The sequence below is a fragment of the Danio aesculapii genome, chromosome 20, assembly GCF_903798145.1.
Source record: "Danio aesculapii chromosome 20, fDanAes4.1, whole genome shotgun sequence".
NCBI classification, from domain to species: domain Eukaryota; kingdom Metazoa; phylum Chordata; class Actinopteri; order Cypriniformes; family Danionidae; genus Danio; species Danio aesculapii.
This window is the reverse complement of record NC_079454.1, coordinates 6,885,853-6,909,363: the sequence shown is the minus strand read 5'-3', so window position 1 is coordinate 6,909,363 and position 23,511 is coordinate 6,885,853. Positions and strand designations below refer to the sequence as shown.

At 36.0% G+C, this 23,511-nt stretch overlaps 1 protein-coding gene across 2 annotated transcripts in view; it reads right to left on the bottom strand.

Moving 5' to 3' along the window:
* Window positions 1-2,780: 2,780 nt before the first annotated feature.
* Window positions 2,781-23,511, bottom strand: part of dnm3a (dynamin 3a) — a 95,896-nt gene continuing 75,165 nt past the window's right edge. For both annotated transcript variants that reach the window (XM_056480807.1, XM_056480808.1), the window contains 4 exons: window positions 20,794-20,958; window positions 18,477-18,712; window positions 15,530-15,685; window positions 2,781-3,047 (listed from right to left, as the gene is read on the bottom strand). In XM_056480807.1, coding sequence (XP_056336782.1) covers window positions 3,008-3,047; window positions 15,530-15,685; window positions 18,477-18,712; window positions 20,794-20,958 — 597 coding nt within the window. In that variant the 3' untranslated portion in view covers window positions 2,781-3,007. The remainder of the gene's footprint in view (window positions 3,048-15,529; window positions 15,686-18,476; window positions 18,713-20,793; window positions 20,959-23,511) is intronic.

The window sequence follows — 23,511 nt, the reverse complement described above, 5'->3', positions numbered from 1 at the left end:
AAAAACATTAAGGATAAATGATCTTAAATAAAACAAATACATTTATAGAGATGATATATAAGTATATAACTTTACTCACATGGGAAACGAGGCCTCTTGAACGGTTTGTGAGCACAATTAAGTGCACACAGCATGCCATATCATCTGATAATTGTAAGAAATAAGTCCAAAAGGCAGCTGACTGTGTAAAGACACATAAAACAAAACAAAAATACGATGAATATGCCGAGATCAGTGGCTAATCTGCCGGATTCAGCTGAGGTGAAGTGACGGCGACCAGCGAGACCTAACTGTCACTCAAGTGGCCACGCCCTTAATTATGCAAACTTAATATAACCTAATATAAAGGAAATGGATGAGTTATAAAAAAATTCACCCCCTCACAGTTGTCATGGAGGGTAATAATAGCTATATGAACCAAAATCGTTCTTTGTACCAGGCTGTAAACACCTATTTTTCTGCTGTAACGTTGGCCATTCTAACAGTGGGCTCAATTGCAATTTGCTCTATTATGGAGCCAGGACTAGCGGAATTTTGATGAATTGCAGTTTCAGTTACTTCCGTATTGGCTTCCCGAGGGAGAGCAGGAGGTTGCCGCTTGGATCAAACTAATCAAGGTGTTCAAACTAGCGTCTAGTAGTCTCTTACACCTTGATTAGTTGGATTAGCTGGTCTAGAATAGGGTTGAAGCAAAACTGTGCAGAGCTACGGCCCTCCAGGAATTTGAGGTTGAGATCTATGCTCTATCACAGATATCTATTAACAGCCGCAGGTCAGATTTTCCACCATACAAAGAGTGCTTATTAAATCAGATTTATTTTATTATTATTTTTGCTAATCATTATTTTATTTCAGATTTTTTTTTTATGTATTGTGAATTTTTCATTTCAGTTAACGAAAATCTTTTTTGACCGATTGTTGTGTCTTGTGCTGCGTCCCAATTCGCATACTTTCCATCCTAAATAGTATTTGAAAATAGAATTAGTATTAGTTGGTAATTAAACCACATGGTTTGTTTTGCGAGTTTTTTTCATTTTTTTATTTCGCAAATGTTTTTTTTAAAACAAACAATATAATATGTTTGTTCTTATGGGTGGGAGTGTTACATATTTGTGTTATTTGTGCTCTGTTTGTGTTTTCTCTCTCTCTCTCTGCTCTCCCAAATCTGCTTTCATTATTCACAGGTTCCGTTCAGTGGTCTATTCAGTCGGTCATTTCTCCCCTGGTTACGTCATTCTTACGTCACATCCAATAAGCAAAGACCACCCACCATAAAAGCGCGTGCCAGACCACTCACCAATCTCTCTCTTTTCCCTTTTTTTATCTTGTTTTCTTGTTGCGTTACGAAAAAACCCGTCTAACTGTGTATTTTGTTGTTGCCCGTTTCTGTGTGCACGTTATCCATCCGTTATTTGTAGATCCCTCCATTTCTCTGTTTAACGTTGTTTACGAGGCTTGGATGAAGCGGACAGGCAAGAAGGTCACGTGACATACATTTTGCAACACTTAGGACTACTCTTCTGTATAGTACATTAGGTTAGGGGCGAGCGCCACCCCTTGTACTTTTGGATAGATAGATAGAGTAGACAGTCAGGACTCAGAAGACTCTTCTCGTGCTAATTATTTTGTTTTCACATAGTTAGTTAGCTTGATGCTTCTGGGAAGTTAGATTTAGTTTGGGTTTTGTTCTTTTCGTTCCTTTAGCACCGCCCACGTCCCTTCTGCCAGCTCTCCTGTCTTTGTATTTGTTTCAGTGTTGTAAATATTGTAAATAGTATATTTTGCCTTACTTTATTTTCTTTATTTTGGATTTATTCGTTGTTTTTGTTCACTTTGGGAAATATAAATAAAATCACAATTTTGGTATTATTTTTGGTTGTCTTTAGCACTTATTCACTGTTGTATAAATATATTTTAATTACAAATAAATGTCAAACCCCACCATCCCCTGGACTAACATCAGGGGTTTGTAACAGTCCCAAATCGTAATATGTTGAAAACAGTATGCCAAAGGTTACAGATGGTTTACTACTTCCGGTGAAAATATAAAGTGTAGAAGCGTCCATACTCTAACCGCTGATATTGCCCAAAGTATATTGTGCGTTGGACGTGAATTTGATTAAAACTACAAATGCGGGTGAAAAGTGTAAATAAACTACAAACATGATGGACGCACGAGACCAACTGTCAAGTAGAGAGGCTTCGGTAAAGATGTTTGTATGGCTGTTATTCAACATCTAGCTAACTGGAACATATTTAAATCGTGTTTTCCGTGTTATATTTTATCTGCTTAGACATTAACGTCTGTGTGCATAATTATCCAAAGACTTGAGGAGATTTCTCTGCATGAATGACTCTTGGATGGCAGATAATCCTGCTGCTGCTGCTTCTCTATTAAGGTAGGAAATTAAATATGAAAGAAATGTGCATGATGTGTGGATGATTTGCTCAAAAGCAACATAACAATCTTTAACAAGGAAGTAGTGTGACCCAAAGCTTGCATACTGTACTGTTACACACTCAAAAGTATATACTTTTCCTTCACAAAAAAAGTACATTCTTTTAGGGCGTAGTATAAGTACGCGAATTGGGACGCAGCACGTGTTTTAGTTTTCATTTACTAAATCATCCGTGCTAGTAGCGTCATTGGATTTACGTCACGAGACACCAAACCCGCTATATTTAAATAGCAGCATTTGTTTATGGGTTGGTTCAAATAAAGATGATCAATGGCTTACTTTAGTAAACACCACTAAGAAAAATGACTTTTTGAGCACAGATTGTTTACAAAATCCCCAAAAAGCATTTTATTCAATGCTGTTAAAGAACTCACTCGCATTGCAGACATCAATGTATATGTACAGAACATGAACAAACCTCTCCAGCATGACAATCGGCGAGCATCTGGAGATCAGGTTTGCTAAACCCAAAATGGTTTTTTCTTCAGCAAGTCTTGGAGCAGGTCTGGTAACTGTTGCTCTTCGTCTCCCAGGTGGGCATTTGTGAGTCAGTGTGTGTGTTGAGTGGGCACCGCCGGCGGTTGTCTCCTGTAACACATTAGGCAAAAGCAGATCTGTCAGATCAGACTCTCACAGGTCACAGCTCACAGTTCTGCCAAATCAGCTAATGGAAATAACAACAGTCTCTCATAAACTGCTTGGTTCCTCAGATGGCTGCATGTGTTTAGAATTGCCTGCCAGGGTGTTTTGCTTTGGGAAAATGAAAGCGAAATGAACGCAAATGGCCAGAACACATCAACAGGACTAAAAAGTGCACAACATTTTCATTTTTTCTTTAGATGGGCAACTAATGAGTACCAAACCCTGCTGATTAGCTGTGACTCATGCACGAAAATCTGAAGAAGAAAAAAACCTACATCACTGTGGATGAAATATCCAGATTTTTCTCCCCCAAAAAACCCAACAAAAAGTGCTTCAGGGGTAATTAATATGTCAGTGCACGTTGGATGAGTGGTTTTTAAAGGTAAACGAACAATAATCAGTCCAAGGCACTTGAAAAACTTGTGAAAAATTAAAAAAAAAAACTTTATTGACATGGCTGTTATTTAAAAAATATTCATGTGCACCTATGCATTTCGGCAAACTTGCCTTCATCAGGGTGACAAAATTCAGGTGTGTCTTTAGTTCATTTGAACACTAGTATGTCACATGACAAGATACAGTACAGTAGATTAAAGGTTAATAGGTATCATTCAGAATAGGTTTGTTGTTTTATAATTACATAAATATACTGCTGTTAAATGACAAACATTATTTTACCCATGTTGACATAATCCTTTCACAAATGTTGTTTGTAACATTAGCAGACATTTTACTTGGAGTGTAAAATGCTTTTGATGTATATAAATCACTTTTGAAAATGTATTTTTTGAAGACACCAAATGTTTTGCTCATTATCTAATGAATTTAATATCTAATATCTAATAAATTCAAGTTTTTATTTTATTTTCAGAGTATTTTAAAAAAGAATTTGGCACAAATGTTTATAATAATTGTAATTTCGACTTGATTTCTAGCATCACAAGACAGTTGACTGAACAAACAGAAAGTCCCACCTCAAACTCAGGGTTACAGTTTCAGGAAATTACTTACACGTCCTTCTCCACCTTACAGAGGTGCTTTAACACAAAAAAAGTGACACTGCACTTTTAATTATGCTCAAAAGACTTCATTACAGTGAGCTGTTTCAGTCACTGGCTATGTGTGTTTGAGTGTATGGGTGTCTGGGTATAACACATGTATTACAAGAACATGGTGAATTATGAGGACATTACTGATGTTGCCATTTTATCAAAAAGCTTATAAATCATATAGAATGAGCTTGTTTTTCAGAACGGAAAGGTTTGTTTAGAGATAGAATAGGGAAAGGGTAATAGTAAATACAGTTAATACAGTCTAAAACATCTCAAACCCACACTGTAAAAAGTGCTGGGTTCCACACAATTCTTTAATGTTGTCCCAACACAAATCAAATTAGTTAACTTAATTGCTTTGCAAATTTAAGTAGATTGAACATAAAACAATTAGGTTGTCCCGAAAAACCCCTCAAGAACTGTGTTGATTCAGCTCATTTTAAATAAGTAGTTTCAACAACCAGCAACAATTTTATTTTTTAGTCTATGGAATGACCACAAAATTTACAAACCTGTGTGTGTGTTGTGTGTGTGACAGGGCTGCACGATATTGGAAAAAACTCACATTGCAATATTTAGTTTTTCTGGAATATATATTGCGATATGAATATCCTTTTATAAGATGATCACAAAGATCGCATCGCAATAAAATATACAAAATAAAACATACAAAATAAAGCACAAATGAAAACAAACATTTAATGAACATCAATTTATGGTTTTTGGTACAGTATTGAGGTACAGAAATGTAATAATCAAATACAAAATAACACCATACTCAATGTATAAATAATTAAACAATTAACCTTTAAGTTGCAAACTTCTTGTTCTTGTGAACAAATGGTTTAAATTAGCTTAAAATCTTTTAGTCACAGGCCATAAAAAGCACATCCCAATAAAAATCCTTTCACACTATTAGAGTTAAACTTTCACTGACTTCAATAGTTCCTGGTTAATTAAAATCCCAATTTAACCTTGCAAATCCTGCGATGTGACCATTGCAGATTCACACATTGCGATTTTCCATATAAAACAATATATAGTGCAGACCTAGTGTGTGACTTTTCATTTTGGGGACACATGTCCCCAGAAGTATAGTAATACCAGTTAAATACGGACCTTGTGGGGACATTTTTAATCCCAACAACACACACACACACACACACACACAAAAAATGACTTTTGCTGCTTGTTTAAACTACTTATAAAATGAGTTAAAACAACACAATTGTTGAGGTTGTTTTGGCACAACTTAATTGTTTTATGTTCAATCCACTTAAATTTGTAAAAACTATTAAATTAACTTAATGGATTTGTGTTGGGACAACGTGAAGGAACTGAGTGGAACCCAGCGTTTTTTACAGTGCAGGAAAAGAGCTCCTAAATCACACAGAATAAAGTATTCTGATGTAAAAATGTTTTCTGTGAGGGTCTGGTTTAGGCGTAGGGGGATAGAACTTACAGCTTGTACAGTATTAAAATCGGTAAGTCCCCATAAAGACAGCTGCAGAAGTGTTTGTGTGTGTGTAGGGGGAATATGAATCCAGCATTCCTGCAGAGCTGGTCCTGGAAAGATCCCTGTGGAGACGCAGGAATCTCTCTAATGGAGCTGGCAGAGGGAGCTGCTCTCTGGGATATGGGAAAGAGAACGAGAGTGGCTTTTATTTTTCCTGTGCTGCGGCGAGCGCAAGACTGCGGTTTGCACAGAGGAGAAAAAGAAAAAGACGGAGACGTCGGAAAGAAAAGCAAAACAACGCTTGGAGAAACATGCAAGACCTTAGACCAAAGATGCAGCCAAAGGTTTACTGGAAGACGCAGTACAAGAAATCCTTAAACACAGTGTAGTGTGTAGGTGCGACTGTAGATGTTGCTTGATGCGTCTCTGAATTAAAAAAAAAAGTGTCATTATTGTGTTCAGAAATGCTGTATATAAATACCGAAGGCCCTTGCGAGACAGTTCATATGAGTTTTGCAAAAAGGGGGAATGGGGGTGGAAGGAAAGAGAGGGAAAGTTGGAGAGTTCGGGATGAGTGATGGTGAGAGGAAATGTGAAAAAGTGAGTGGGAGAACTCGAGAAAGGGGGAGAGAGAAGGAGAAAAAAGGGTGGAGGTCCAAGCAGAACCCGCTCTGGACACAAAGGAAATGAGGCAGAAAAGAAAAGGGGGAAACCGGCCAAGAAGTGGAGGTAAGGAATGAGAGAGGGATCGCGAGGGAGAAACCGAAGAGCGTGCTGAAAGAAACCGATGCCGATGGAATGGCGAGAAATGGAAAAGATATGGTCAAATTTGCGAAGGCTGATATGATGGTTTAAACAGGAAGTCGACCGTAACCCTCATCCAGCACTTGGTTTAAATGGGGTCACGTTTCTGGGTTTTGGTTGAAAATCGACATCCAGCAAACACAGTAATCAGACGACTGTAGGAAATGTGAGGAGGCAGAAGTGTAGTGTCTCTGGTGATTAGACTGCTCAATTCAAGAGCAGCTCCAAGAGAGAGCGAGGGAAGAGAGACCGTCTGTGCTGAAAATGGGGAATCGAATATGAAAAACAAATTTGCAGCAAGACCTCCACCCAGCTCATGTGACTCTCACTGAGAAATGTCTGGATCATATTCCAATCCATAATCCACAGAATTCAATTCTATTTTGCATAAAAAGGAAATGAAGCCTATTTTTAGAAAAGTTAAGATCTGTATGTATTGCGGCCTTAAAGTTGATTTATTATAAAGAACGTTAAAATAATAATTCTTATAATTAAATCTTATAGAAATGTATCTATTTAAATAAATAATTCTAAAATAAAATAAAATTAAATTAATGTGCTATATATATATATACATACACACACACATATTTTTTGCACCGTGACAAGCAGTACACAAAAATCCAACAAAATGCTATAATATATAATGAAAGGTATAATGATACTCACTCAAAAAACATTTTTGCTGCTTGTTACAATTCCTTAGTTAACTTAAAGGGCACCAATGTTAAAAACTCTTTTTTCCCATATCCCTTGTGGAGTTAAGCGGTCAGCTGCTAGCGCAAAAAGAAACATCGTCATACTGCCCGTAGCGTTCGTTTTAAAAACAAACTGCAGCCATACGCACTTGTAGCTACATAGTTTGCGATCTCTAGAAATGTATATAGGGCTGTGTTTTCAGAATGAGCCTATGTTGAAATCATTAGCCCACAAGTTAAATTTATATATAAGGGAAGTTTCATAAACTAGTTTCGAGAGGAACACGTGATATGATCAACTTCAGCTGATCCTCATCACTAATCATTAGCTAGCCTATCGGAGCACTCCAAAACTACTATATATATTCTAGCTAAACTTCATTCCCTATCTCTGTTTTCGGAACCCCCAGCCCCTCCCAACCCCCCCCCCCCCCCCCCCCCTATCCTTCCATTATCCCTCCTCCTCTTAGATCGGGCAACACGGTGGCTCAGTGATTAGCACTGTTGCCTCGCAGCAAGAGGGCCACAGGTTCAAGGCCCATTCGAACCAGTTGGCACTCCCTGCGCGGAGTTTGCATGTTCTCCCTATGTTTGCGTGGGTTTTCTCCGGGTCCTCCGCTTTCCTCCCACAGTTCAAAAACATGTAAAGTGAATCAGAATACAGTCACAAGCACCCAGCGTATACATGCCTAACCAACCAGTATCACGTATTAGCCAGAAGCGGGGGGGACATTCGAGAAACACCTGATCTCGTGTCCCTCCTAATGCTCATTAACCAGGCGGAAACCTTGGGCTCATCTATCTCCGAGCTCAGGGTTCTCTCCCGGGACAGCATGCCAAACCTGCTATTATAGTTGAGCATTATCTAAGTGTGAACTCTTGCAATATATTGGAGAAAGTCTTATTTCTTTTAGTCTAGCTGGAATAAAAAACGAATCAATATTTATGGTCAAAACTATTAGCCCCTTTAATTTTTTTTCACAACTGGTTACTGAACAAACCACTTTTTTCCCAATAACTTGCCTAATTACCTTAATTGACCTACTGTTAATTTGTACTTTCAGCTGAAAACTAGTTTCTTGCAAAATAACTTCTAGTAAAATATAGTCATCATGGCAAAGACAAAAGAAATTAGCTATTAGAAATTACTTATTAAAACTATCATTTTTAAAAATATGTTCACTAAAGAAATTGAAATATATTTATAATATCTTATAGAAGGAATCATAAATTTTGTCGCATTTCTTGACCATTCGCGTAATTTCACCAACATATTCACAGCTTCTTGAAAATGACTGTGATTTTTCAATGTGTAAATACTTTGGGCTGTGTGATTGAGCAATGACATCTGCTGAAGTGAACATTCATGTCCCCCCCCCCCCCCCCCCCGCCCTTTACAGACCATATGTTCACAGTGAGCGCGGACAGCAGCGCCTGTGATCTAGTGCTGTAGTTTTGGGACCGGTGAACACGTGGTCTCATCTATCACACGTGAAGGTAAGGTATGTGTATATATCACCAAGAGCTCTAGTCTCTAAACGCACCCTAAAACAGCAATCCAAGAACAAGTCTCGCTCTCAGGACACTCGCTCTTATTAGTTGTGTTCACCACCAGCATAAATCCCAACATTTGGGAAGGTTAGCAGAGCTCGCAGATCTTAAATTGCTTTTTAACAATCAAATGCTGCCATAAAGTCAAGCTGGGTTGATCATATTTATGAGATGATCTCGGATGAACGCTACCACAATTCAATAATTACCAGTGGGAAACTCTGTCGAAGGTTGAGCGGACTCCTTAGTGAGAAAACTCTTAGTGATAATATACCCTACAGGCCTGTAGCCAGCCTGATGAAAGGGGTGGTTCTTTTTGCTCAAAAAGTGGACCTTTTTTGCAGTTATTAGACTCATTTTCTATTTAAATATGAGATTTAATTACAGCATTTTAGTGACATTTTAAGCACTATTTGTCTTTATGGTCATTATAGCCACACTTTTAATGCACCAAAATATTTCCCAAAGATTTAGAATAAAGAAATATGAATAAATACATATTTGATAAGTTTAGATCTGAAAGCCATTTGAAATTTCCTTCAAAAATGTGCATTTTTATCAGGCTCCTGTCTGTAGGTTCAGTAATTTGAAGTTTATTGCAACGAATACACTCTTTTAAAGGTCTTTAAAATAAAATACCTCAACATAAACATAAGCGTCTGAGAAAAATGCTCATTTTCAATGGAAATTTCAGACAGCGCTTTTGCTTTTTGCATCTGAACTCTTCAATTTTAAAATACAAATTTATTACATCATATATCATTAGAAAAAAACAGAGGAAAGAAATATAAAAGTAAAAAAAATTGCCTATTGTCATTTATTAGGCTAATTACAAACTGGCCAGCACATTCAACTTTCCTCAGTTAGAATTTGAATAATACAAAATTAAAACATAATAATTTTTAGCATAATAATCATAAAAGTGAGTTTTATAGCCTCTCTATTGAAAATTCATGGATAACAACAATTCAAATTCATTATTATTCAAATTCATTTTAATATGGTCCGCTTTTGATGATTCACACATCATTTTATGTTTCAATTGTAAGTTCTCTTGCGCAGCTGGATGTTGGACTCATGAAAAATAATAGCTTTTAGTGACTGCACTATTTTGGATAAAGCATTTGGCTAATATTACCCTTCATGACAACTGTAAGGGGGTGATTTTATTTATAACTCATTTGTTTTATTTACATTAAGTACATTAAGTGCGTGGCCACTTGAGTGACAGCTGGGTCTAGCCAGTCGCTGTCATGTCACATCAGCTGATTCCGGCTGATTAGCCGTTGAACTCGGCATATACATGACATTTTTGTTTTGTTTTATGTTGCTTTAAACAGTCAAATGCCTTTTGGGATTATTTCTTACCATTAGCAGATAATATTCGATTCACCTTTGAAATTTAAAAATTGAATAATATGCATGCTGTGTGCAATTAATTGTGCTCACAAACCATTCAATTACCTCCTATTCCCAAGTGAGTGTAATTCTCATTCTTGAAAATACTTGAACAGTCATCTGAAATGCTGTCATACAGTGTTATGCCTGGATTTCATGAATAGCCTTGCATTTACTAACACAGACTATATTTGAAGTATTTGGAAGTAATTCACATTTTCCACCTGTTGAAAAACGTCCCAAGAACAATGTTTAGCGGCTCAAGGTATTACAGCAGTGTTTTTAAAAGACTAAACACTTTTTTGCTATAGTATATAACTAAGCACATATGGTCAGAACACAAACGAGTCGCAGGTTATGAAGTGTTAAGCGTTTCTCCCACAGAAAAACTCATCTAAGCAAAATGCTAGCAGGCATCTGTAGCTCCGCTCATGTCCCACCTCTTTGGTCATTTCTGGTTACCTCTTTGGTCATTTCTGGTTTCTGGTTAAGCGGCAAAGAGCTTAGAATCACCAAGAGGCGACACTCTGTTGCTATTTGGGAAACAGCCACTAGATGCCACTAGTGTCACGCTGTGGCCATTTTGGAATGAAAATTCCAATAGAACAACAGCACGGATAACTAACATTAGACCGAATGAAATAAGATATTGAGTTAAATATGAGTTCAAATGAGTACATCCCCTTTGAAAAGTAACATTTTAAAACATTTTAAAACAATATCCCAAGGAAAACAGACAATTTCCGAAATGTTGACAAAACAAAGTTTAATACATCTGATATCTAATTTATCGGTTTTACATATAACATAAATGTAAGGTTAACAAAATAACTTAATTACTATTTTTTTGTTTTATTTTAAATTAGGGTGAAGCAAAATGAGTATACACAACAAAAACTACATTATCTGGTAGTTTGTATGGCCCCTATGATTTTTAATGAAAGCATTAAAAATCATGAAAATATATATATATATATATATATATATATATATATATATATATATATATATATATATATATATATATATATATATATATATAAACTGAACTGAATTTAAACTCTAAAAACGGAACTACACTGTTCCTATTTACTATGACCTTTTATGTGAAGCTGCTTTGACACAATCTACATTGTAAAAGCGCTATACAAATAAAGGTGAATTGAATTGAATTGGATTAAATATATATATATATATATATATATATATTCAATCCAATTCAATTCACCTTTATATAAATATATATATATATATATATATATATATATATATATATATATATATATATATATATATATATATATATATATATATATATATATATATATATATATATTCAATCCAATTCAATTCAATTCAATTCACCTTTATATATATATATATATATATATATATATATATATATATATATATATATATATATATATATTCAATCCAATTCAATTCAATTCACCTTTATTTGTATAGCGCTTATACAATGTAGATTGTGTCAAAGCAGCTTCACATAAAAGCTCATAGTAAATAGGAACAGTGTAGTTCAGTTTTTAGTGTTTAGGTTCAGTTCAGTTTAGCTCAGTTCAGTGTGGTTTAAAAACCACTACTGAGAGTCCAAACACTGAAGAGTAAATCCAACGATGCGCAGCTCTACAGGTCCCGATCCCGAATGTATATATAAACTAAATAAATTTAGAGAAAGTAGCTTTTTAAATAACAACTGTATTAGTCTTTTTTTAACAGACAACACTGGAAAAAATATCATGTACTAATATAATATAATACTCCAACAAAAAGTACTGTTAATCTGCTATCAACATCCCATTTTGAAAGTCACGTTAATTTAATTTGACATGTCAGTATTAATATGTATTATGCCAGTGCGTAAACTATGACATTAAAGTAATTTCACCTAAAAGTGACAAGAAAACAAGTATGGTTAATATATTAAACATTAATTCTGTAAAATAAACTATTAAAAGTGTTGATGGTCTTTCGGGCTGTATTTCAGCTTTGATGCGCTTTTTAAATTAATAAATAAAAAACAAAGGAGCTGCTTAAGATCCAACGGACGGCTGATCGCTTTTACTGCAGAATGGTAGAATCGCTGGGCGCTGCTGTTACAATGGAACGTTCTATTGAGTGTCGCCTCTTGGTGATTCTAAGCTCTTTGTATGCGGTCGTTGCGATGACACACAAACAAAATGGCGACGGTTGGCCACGCCTACTTTTAGCTTCATTTGCGCTCTTTAGAAATCTATGGGTGACGTCACAGATATTATGTCCATATTTCTATGTCGATTACTATAACTGATTTCAAAATGTATGCGCGTCTTGGCATTTCCGTTAAGCACTTTTAAGTGAGAATTCAAAATGCGCATACTAATAGGTGGATGGAAACATAGCTATTGACAGCCATCTGAGACAATTCATTAATACCTGCAACCTAGTTTAAACTAGAAAAAAGACATTTTAAGCACTTCTAAACACTTGACAAGAAGGACACTTTCTAGTGTGCATGCCATCAGATGTGGTTAGGCATGTGCCGGTATCACATTTTCATGCTGCGATTAATTGATTGAGCTTTTATCACGGTATACGGTATTATCACGATATTGTAATTTTACTAGAGAAACAGGTAAAAAAAACACAAAAAACTTCAGTTTCGTCAACTTAGTAACTTTAATAACTTTTTAATGAACTAAAAGTACTTCAAACATTTAAATACAAATAAATATAAATAAAACAATACACAATATAAAAGTAAACTTGAGCAATTATATCAAAGTGAATGTGCAAAGGGAAACCGTCTTCGATCAGCAATCCCTCTGCATTTTTTTGGAACCCAAAATATTTCCAAACCTCTGACTTTTTTTTGAAGGGGGATAAATTGTCGGCAGCGTTCCTCCTTCAGCCATGCTTTTTCTTCGTGTGAGGATTATAGTGCGGTGGCAGCGGCGGCGCGCACTGTGTCCACACAGTGCTTCTACATGCGGGGATTGTTTACATCAGAGTGCGCATCAGTTCTGCGCAGCATATACGCAGTGTTTCTTCAAGCGGTTGATGGAAAATAAGCTAAGGCGCGTTCTAAGAATACAAATTCGGATCTATTATTTTTCACGGTATTTTGAAGTGCCCGCGATAACAATATCGTGCATATTCATTACCGTGATTTATCGCATTACCGAATACCGGCACAAGCCTAAATGTGGTACACTATGAAAGGCCAAATGCTGAAACCTAAATAATACTTATGAACTTCTACAGCTCTTGCTCTTCATTTTTCAGTATTGAAAGGTCAACGTTTCTGTGGTCCAGCGAGCATATATGGTACATTTCAAATCATATACTTCCACTGGGAGTTATGGCTGCCAAAGAACTGCCACTGAGATGAATAGGAATGCTAACAAAAAACCATCCCTCGGTGCTATAAGGTGGTCACATTTACCAGTGCTTGGCTGGCAAAATGGTTTTAATCTGATAGAAAACTGGTTACTTAAGGAGTTACATTCTTTCATTCATTTTCCTTCAGGCTTGGTCTCTATTTCAAAAGTTGCCACAGCGGAATCAACCGCCAACTATTCCAGCATATGTTTTATGCAGCGGATACCCTTCCAGCTGCAATAAAGTATTACGAAACACCCATACACACTCATTCACACACACTGGAGTACCAGGTGGAAAACCTACGCGAATATGGGGAGAACATGCACACAGAAATGCCAACTCACAGTACTCAAACCAGCGTCCTTCTTGCTTTTATGCAACAGTGCTAACCACTGAGCTACCGTCCCGCCCCTAAGGAGATACATATCAAAGCAAAAACGATTCCGCATAGAAATGGACATTTTGACCACCAAATGTGGTTTGCATTGAAAGTCAGTGTCAGCCTTTCTTTCTTTCTTTCTTTCTTTCTTTCTTTCTTTCTTTCTTTCTTTCTTTCTTTCTTTCTTTCTTTCTTTCTTTCTTTCTTTCTTTCTTTCCTTCTCTTTCTTTCTTTCTTTCTTTCTTCCATCTTTCTTTCTTTCTTTCTTTCTTTCTTTCTTTCTTTCTTTCTTTCTTTCTTTCCTCGCTCTTCTTTCTTTCTTTCTTTCTTCCTCTTCTTTCTTTCTTTCTTTCTTTCTTTCTTTCTTTCTTTCTTTCTTTCTTTCTTTCTTTCTTTCCTCCCACTTTCTTTCTTTCTTTTTTTCTTTCTTTCCTCCCTCTTTCTTTCTTTCCTTCCACTTTCTTTCTTTCTTTCTTTCTTTCTTTCTTTCTTTCTTTCTTTCCTCCCTCTTTCTTTCTTTCTTTCCTTCTTTCTTTCTTTCCTCCCTCTTTCTTTCTTTCTCTCTTTCCTCCTTTCTTTCTTTCTTTCTTTCTTTCTTTCTTTCCTCCCTCTTTTTTTCTTTCCTCCATCTCTCTTTCTTTCATCCCTCTCTCGTTCTTTCTTTCTTTCTTTCTTTCTTTCTTTCTTTCTTTCTTTCTTTCTTTCTTTCTTTCCTCCCTCTTTCTTTCTTTCTTTCCTCCTTTCTTTCTTTCTTTCCTCCCTTTTTTTTTCTTTCCTCCCTCTCTTTCTTTCTTTCTTTCTTTCTTTCTTTCTTTCTTTCTTTCTTTCTTTCTTTCTTTCTTCCTTTCTTCCTTCCTTCCTTTCCTTCCTTCCTTTCTTCCCTCTTTCTTTCTTTCTTTCTTTCTTTCTTTCTTTCCTCCCACTTTCTTCTTTCTTTCTTTCTTTCTTTCTTCTTTCTTTCTTTCTTTCTTTCTTTCTTTCTTTCTTTCTTTCTTTCTTTCTTTCCTCCCTCTTTCTTTCTTTCTTTCTTTCTTTCTTTCCTCCCTCTTTCTTTCTTTCCTCCCTCTTTCTTTCTTTCTTTCTTTCTTTCTTTCTTTCTTTCTTTCTTTCTTTCTTTCTTTCTTTCTTTCTTTCCTCCCTCTTTCTTTCTTTTCTTTCTTTCTTTATTTCTTTCTTTCTTTCTTTCATCCCTCTTTCTTTCTTTTCTTTCTTTCTTATTTTCTTTCTTTCTTTCTTTCTTTCTCTTTCTTTCCTCCCTCTTTCTTTCTTTCTTTCTTTCTTTCCTTCCTCTTTCTTTCCTCCCTCTTTCTTTATTTCTTTCTTTCTTTCCTCCTTCTTTCTTTCTTTCCTCCCTCTTTCTTTCTTTCTTTCTTTCCTCCCTCTTTCTTTCTTTCTTTTTTCATACATTGCAGGACCTTGATTTCATGAATGAGTAATACTGGAAACCACAAGCTTGGAAGATGTACTGTTTAAAAAGCCTTTGTGGTTACAGGTCGTTGGGTTCATTTCAAACATTCTGGCTATTTCAACGCTTACGCACCTGATTCCAGCCCTCGAGGTACAGGTTACTTTATTAATTGAACGTTTATTCAGCTGTGTTGTTGATGGAGAGAACACACGTAAAAAATCCACTTTCGTGAAGTAGACAAACGAACTATGTCGTAGTATTAGCACGCAGAAACTGAGGTTGAAGGGTTGTCAGAGTTTACCTGGGAATACTACGAAGGACTCGTTTGGGACGGCTGGTGGTGTTGGTGTTGTCTGTGTTGTTGGAGACAGGTGGAGGCTGAGCTTCCGAGCGAACTGGTTGAGATGGAGCAGCTGGAGCTGGATGCTTCTTAGGGACACTATAACCTTTAGGAGACCTGAGAAAGAGAGAGAGAGGATTATTATATATATATTTTAATATTATTATAATATAGTATACACTCAAACAATATATTTTGCTGCTTGTCCAAACTACTTACATGTATTTACAGTAAAATGAGCTGAAACAACACAATTATTGATTTTTTTTTTCATGTTCAATCATGTTAAGTTAACTTGATCAATTTGTGTTAGGACTGTATTACAGTATATATCATAATAAATATTAGAATATTGTCTGTTTTTATCATTTCACAGAATTCACATATACATAGCTGCATCTGCAATGTGGAGTTGGGATTATTATAGTTGATCAGCAATGTAGAATATACAATGTTAACATTTCACATTACATTTGATTATTTAATAATAGGGGCAGGACAAAACAGTGATATGCATGAGGTGGCATCATCTCGTAATGATGTATTAAACATACAGTATATCAATGTTGCAATTCTAAGAAATATATGTGAAGTGTATTTATAAACTAATTTCGAGAGGATCACATGCTTATGATCGTTCTCAGCTGTTCCCACATCAGCTCATGACTGATTATCCAACAAGATGATTCCTAACTCACTATAAATAACTAGAGTTTTTCTTATCTTAATACCTTCGTCTTGAACATAATCAGGGGCAAAATATCATTATAATGTTGTATCGTATCGTATTACTGTACCTGAATATCTGACTACTTATTTCACCTTTATCTTTGCTCTATACTGTATTATTTATTTATTCTTGCAATTTCTTTGATTCACTACTCTACAAGAGTATTACGATCAAGGTTAATGATTTTATTCCAGATAGAGCTATTCAAGTCATCTGCCCAAATTGTATTCTTTTCGCAATATAAATCGCAGCAAAATAAAATTTTTACAATAACGTGCAGCCCTTGATTTGAGTATATTACATATTTATACAGAGCTAAAATGGCAATACTGTACAAAATATCATGCCATGAACTTCTTTTCTTTCTTCCCTCTCAGTATCAGCTATAGCGCTCCCCAATCAATTTGTGCAATTCCCAAGGAAATAGTAAATTATTTCTGTAAAAATAAAGGTCTGCATTATACATATAAGAGATATATTCAGGATGTGAGAGTAACTAGAAAAACAAACAAACAAAAGGATACTTTTAATATCATTATAATGTTGCATACATATTTGTGTAACATTTAATTTAATTAACTTCTCCAGCCTTTCTGAGTACCTACTGTTTGCGTTGCAAGTCCCATATGAGATTATTTTTAAAAAAATGTATGGTAACTGCATATGTTATGATGCCTAGGACAACATGGTGGAAAGTGACGGGAGCACAGGATATTGGTGTTTTGATTGGCATATGATTGACTGTAAATCAAACTGCCTGCGAAGGGTCAATTGCATCATCAAAGTAATAAAATAGCAATAAATAACAGAAAAGAGTAACAAAATCAAACAACATCTCTAATTTAAGCATAATCACTATGATTATAAACAGTGTAGATAATGTGAAATAAAGCTAATTAATTCAGTGGGTTAACTTTGGTGTGGATTGTGTAAACATGTTTTACTTTTGGTTTGGTTGCCGTGTTCTCCTTTCCAAGTATATCCTGTATTTTCTCTGGTATTTTCTCTTTAATTCTTATTTAGATTATAGAATAAATCATTACATGCTTCAAATTGCCTTGTAATTCCAATGGTTAAAAAAAAACCCCGCATATATATGTAAATGTCCTTTTTGTAATATTTTGAAATATATAAAATTACATTTTATATATGTGAAATAATTGTTCGTTATATATGTAATTTGCATATATGGCATTAATATTTTGCCTTGTCTGGCTCTTTCTTGTCTTAATAAAACACAACATTGTGTTGTCGACTTACGCTGAAATTAAAAACATTTTAAAAAGAGAGAAAGGCTCAATAGGGGATGCTCATTATTATTGGAATTGGCCATTAATGAGTTTAAATGTAAACATCAATATGGGCATATTATGACATGACATGTTGTTTATGAATCCAGAGAAGAATTATGATTCTGTAATGAATTATTCAGACTAATTCGGCTTAAAAACTGCTTTAAAGACTGACTGAAAAGAACAAAAAATAAATAAATAAATAAACAACCGAACAAAAACTAAAAACGAAACTTGATTAACTAAAGGGGTCGTTCACACAGAATGCGTTTTTTTCTTTCCAATGCGCTACATTTTTATTGCTTTTCAATGTAAACACGTGTGTGACCGTTACGCTTGTGTCTTTTGAAGTGCTGCACACGTGAGTTGTATTTTAGACTCTGTGTAAAGTTTAAAGAAATTTTACAAGCAGCACAGCTCATCACTGTCAAGTTCCACAGCAGTGGACCAATCAGAAGATCTTAGAGGCGGGGCAACTAGTGCAAGTTTCTGCTTACAGGTGCTCAATGGTTGTGTCTGGGTAACCTCATGCTTTATGCCTCATTTTTTTAAACCATTCCCGAACCCTGCATCTTGTGGTTTTATGAGCAAAGCCACATTCAGTGTGAACAAGCCCTAACAGTGCTAAGTGCTATGGCGTCTCCTCTACACAAGAACATCCAGCTAGAATAATTTCCATGACCTTTAATTTGCTTTTAATCAGTCAGTTTTGTAGGCCTGGAAAACACAATTCCATGATATTTCCTGGAACCCTGGTGATTCAGTGCACACGAGTGCCAACGGTCCACTATTAATTATGTGCCTGAGCACTAGCTGAACATTAAGGACCAAATAAAGACCCTGGACCGGTGGATGATGAGGTGATAACAGAGACAGCCGGAGGTACCTGCGGTGAAGCGAGCCACTGTGCAGCCAGGAGCTATCTACAGGAGGTGGCAGCGGGGTGGAGATGGTGGTGGTGGAGATGTCAGTGATGATGTTCAAAGCCTCCTTCAGGGCCGCATGGGTACGCAGAACCTCCTCTCTGCGAAGGGTTTGTTCAGGAGACTCGTCCATCAGAGAGTACTGATCTCCTGAAGAATACAACTGAGCTAGCAACTCAGAGTGGATAAACTCCTCTACCTATTGGTAAACAACAGAAAATTATATGTATGAAACATGAAATATGATGTAGAGACTGATGATTACAGATATATAAAAATATATATATATATATATTCTTAATAAAGTGGTTTTATTTTGCTGCATGGTGGTGCAGTGGGTAGCACGATCGCCTCACAGCAAGAAGGTTGCTGGTTCGAGCCTCGGCTGGGACAATTGGCATTTGTGTGTGGAGTTTGCATGTTCTCCCTGTGTTCACGTGGGTTTCCTCTGGGTGCTCCGGTTTCCCCCACAAGTCCAAAGACATGTGCTAGAGTGAATTGGGTAAGCTAAATTATCCATAGTGTATGTGTGTGAATGAGAGTGTATGGGTGTTTCCCAGTGATGGGTTGCATAAAATGCTGGAAATAAAATGCTGGATAAGTTGGCGGTTCATTCCGCTGTGGCGACCCGAGATTAATAAAGGGACTAAGCCGAAAGAAAATTGAATGAATTAATGGTTTTATTCTGACTAGCTGAACAGGCGTTTACTGACACATCATCTGACCAATATGTCCAACAGGCTCCTTTTAACTATATTGACAACTACACTGATGACTAAAGCATAAGCAGCTTTACTGCAGTTCTATTGTCTGACACTTTACTATAGGTGTTCAAGCGTTTTAGGGGGATTCTGATTGGTTCTCAAAAAGCTAACATGGATTCCGGAGTTGCTCTTTTAGTATCGCTATAGATGTGGTTTGAACTTTGCCTTTCTCATAGAAAATTGAAATAAAATAGCTATCTATTTAGTTACTTATGTCCCTTGGTATAATGGTCCAAACTCAAACTAAATATTCAGCAACAGATTTGAGAATATAAATTGGCCAGCCAATACAAAAATATATATTTTAGTTATACAATATATTTGCACAATAATGCCTACAAAAGTTTTGTATTACACTAGTTACTTCAAAGTTCAGAAAACATATTTCAAACTAACTAAAAAGAAACATACACTGAAAAAAGTGTTGCATGCAAAACTGTTGCAAACAATTTATTTGTGTTGAATTTAAACAAACAAATTAAATTGAGCAATGTTCAACTTAATTTGTTTGTTTACATTCAACACAAATAAATTGTTTACAACCACTTAACGTAAAAAAATTGAGTAAATCCAAGGAATCATCTTTGAATATTTTTTTTCAGTGTATACAACACTTGAAGTGCAGTATAGAAGCATACTTCAGAATAAGTTCAGCATACTTCAGCATATTTCAGCTGCAACCCATCACTTGGAAACACCCATACACTCTCTCATTCACACACATACGCTACAGACAATTTAGCTTATTCAATTCACCTACAGCGCATGTCTTAGGACTTGTAGGAGAAACTGGAGCACCCAGAGGAAATCCCTGCAAACACAGGGAGAACATGCAAACTCCACACAGAAACGCCAACTGACCCAGCGGAGGCTTGAACCAGTGACCTTCTTGCTGTGAGGCGACAGAGCTACCCGCTGCGCCACCGTGCCGCCCCAATGAATATATCTGTTTAATAAAACTCTTTTGTTTAAATGTACCAAAATCTATAATCTTTATTCACTGAGAAATGGATAAAAATATTGATTTTTAAAAGGGCTTTACTCATTTATGCTGAACACTGTATATGTATTCTTTTCTCTAGTAATCATTCATCTTTTTTTATCTCACTTATCTATTTCTCCCCTATATTTAAATCTGAAATGGATATATATGAACATATACAAAATGATTGCAATAAAATGTAACATACTTATTTTTAATTCTAATAGTTGGAAAATATATGTAAGTAGCCAAGAGCATGGAGTGATTGTAAAGCACATTCATTTCTTGTAGCATTGACAACTAATATTTAGATCACTAGAATTAATTTTAGCCTAGTTGTTAGCCTGTTCTGGAGCAGGCTAGCTGCAAAGAATAAATCACCATAGAAGCTTAACTTAGCTTAATTTAGTCTGCTTTAATGCAACTGGGTCAATGTAACTAGCCTTAATCCCTTATCTTGCTATTGTGGAATACCCCACAGATTTGATTGTTTTCTTTCTACATCATGTTATATCACTGATAGAGGACACAGACATTGTTGATGACAAGGTGCATGATGGTCTTGGGCATCAGGTCTCGAATGGCTTTGTAGACGATGCTCATGTAGGAGTCCACGAGGTTGCGGATGGTCTCGACTTGACGCTCCAACTGGGGGTCCATAGAGAAGCTCTCCGTCTGGCTTGAACCATCTCCATCTCCCTGACCAATCAAAAACAAAGACACATGAACATGCGGACGAGTCTAAATGAGTAGAGTGATGACAAAGACATATCAAAGTGAGCATGCAGGGAGGGAAATGAAGATGTTGAGTGGAAAAAAGAGGAGAATCAAGGAAAGAGATTTGCTTCAGTGAGTGTCGGTGGGGGTGTGGTTGACTTCTGTCAAAGCGAATTATGGGGAACTCTGACAGAACTGTGACATCACTCAACATGGAGCTCCAAAGCACACATAAAGACAGAAAGAGGGGGATGGAGGGGAGCATGAAGAAGAAGAAGAAGAAAAAAAAGCAAGGGAGCTGATTAGAAACAGAGCTCAGAGCCCCCTCCTCGCTGATCCTTCATGGTGTGACACAAGAGCTGAGGAATGCAGCTGAGCTCCTGACCCCAGAACACAGCCACTATGAAGCCTACAGACGTACAGTCAAACACTGCAGGAGAAAGCGCTGTCCAAACTACTACATTATTACTATGATTTTTTTTTTTATGTGTTGGTTTTAGGACAAAATCTGTAGAATTATGTGCAATCTATTGCGAAAGGCTGCCTGTGTATAAAACCAACATCTGTGCTCCAGTTCTCAGATTTCTTTTCATTTATAACAAATAGTTAGGGTATGCTTAAACAAATTACAATTCCATTATGTTTTTGAAGGGTTTGTTTACCAAAGAATTACAATTCTGTCAACAAAACCTATGTTGTTGCAAGCCCAAGTCATTTGGGTTCATCTTCAAAATATTCAGCAAAACGGTGGAATCGATTTTTAAACAAAAGACATCTATGTGCTTTTATTAAATATCTTCATTAACGTTTTGCAGATTAACAAAATTCTTACTGGTTTGGAGTGACATTAGGGTGAGTGACAGAAATATATATATATATATATATATATATATATATATATATATATATATATATATATATATATATATATATATATATATATATATATATATATATATATTAGGGCTGTCAATTGATTAAAAAAATTAACTAATTAATCTCACTTTTTTTGTAATTAATCACGATTAATCACGACACACCATATTTATTACAGAAATAAAAACACAGGCATGTAAGTGCCATTTGAATTTCAAAACAATCAACGCCAATAACAAACAAAAATGATTTCCATGTTGGATTCTAAGTGGACTACAAAAAATCCATCAAAACAGATATTGCAAACATGGAAAATAAAAAATTATAATAATAATAAAGTATTGAATACAAGCAATTGTACTCATTGTGAAGTTGTATTTCGAGTTGAGAACATTAATTATAAAGTAGAAACAATTTTGCTTAGTCCTCCTTAACATTTAGCCAGTTGCTAAGACAGTCCAGTCTATTGACATTATTAGGGGACAATGTGGCCAAGGGGTACATCAAAGGCACGTACCAAAGACTATAGAGACACCATCTCTAAACATTTAATTCTAAACAGCTTTGAGGCATACGGACACCGCAAAGACTATAGAATACATATACACTGGGTATATGTATGAGGGTTTTACACTGCATGACTTCACAATAGGAAGAAACACCGACAACTTTGTCTCGGTCCACAAACTACATCTCACAACCGCACACACGTGAGACATGACATGGAAACAACACGAGGTAACGTAGTATATCTTTAGTTATTACCTACATAATAAAAAAGAAGCCTTTAGTGGGTGATGCATGCCTGGGGGTGTTGCTCTGTTGTTCCCTCCTCCCCTTTCTGTTTTTATTTGCTGTCTGCTATTCTAAAATCTGGGTGTTCCAATTGGCTCACAGAGTTTTCATGATTGGACCAATCAGAAGAGGATGGGGGTCATTTAAGCGCTCCAGTGACGACTCGGACCAGACTAGGAGGGATCCTTGTCTCTTGTCTTGTTCTCTGGCTCGCTTTAAGTGTTTTTGAGTTGTACATCTGTTCAGAACATCTATACTAAACCTGCTTAAATTTACTAAAAGGGAAGTGAAAGTGAAGTATTTCACGTGACTTTCATTTTTACACACACGTACTGTAGTTGATTCTCTGTTAATCCACTAGGTTAGAAGCGGGTGCTACTCTTTGTATGTTTGTTCCAGTGAGTGTAGTTTAGTAAGGGGTGTGTGACGCCGAAGATGTTTTTTTTCTATTTTCATATTTCTCTTTAGTTATTTAGAGGTGGGGGAGGGATTAGCTAGCGGGTGATTGATTTGGCACTGCTTATATTCCTTCCCTCTATCAGGTTTGTTTCCATTGATTTGTTTACTTCATTTAGCATTTATTGTACACATTTGTAAATATACTTTAGGTGATTAAATATTCTTTTTCTTTATCTTTATTGTAAATAAATTTTTGCCACGTCCGTTGTCTGTGTCGATTCAACGTCACAGGGGAATTCTTAAAATATTGGATTGTCATAATTATGTTCAGTCCTTTTTCATCCTCTGAGCCACATAGGGGAAAACAGTGGGGTAAACATTTGACTTGTTTTGCTCACCTAGCCTTTGAAGGGAATTAGCAATTTCTATTAAACCTTTTTCCTTTTTTTTCGGCCCGGTTGTGGT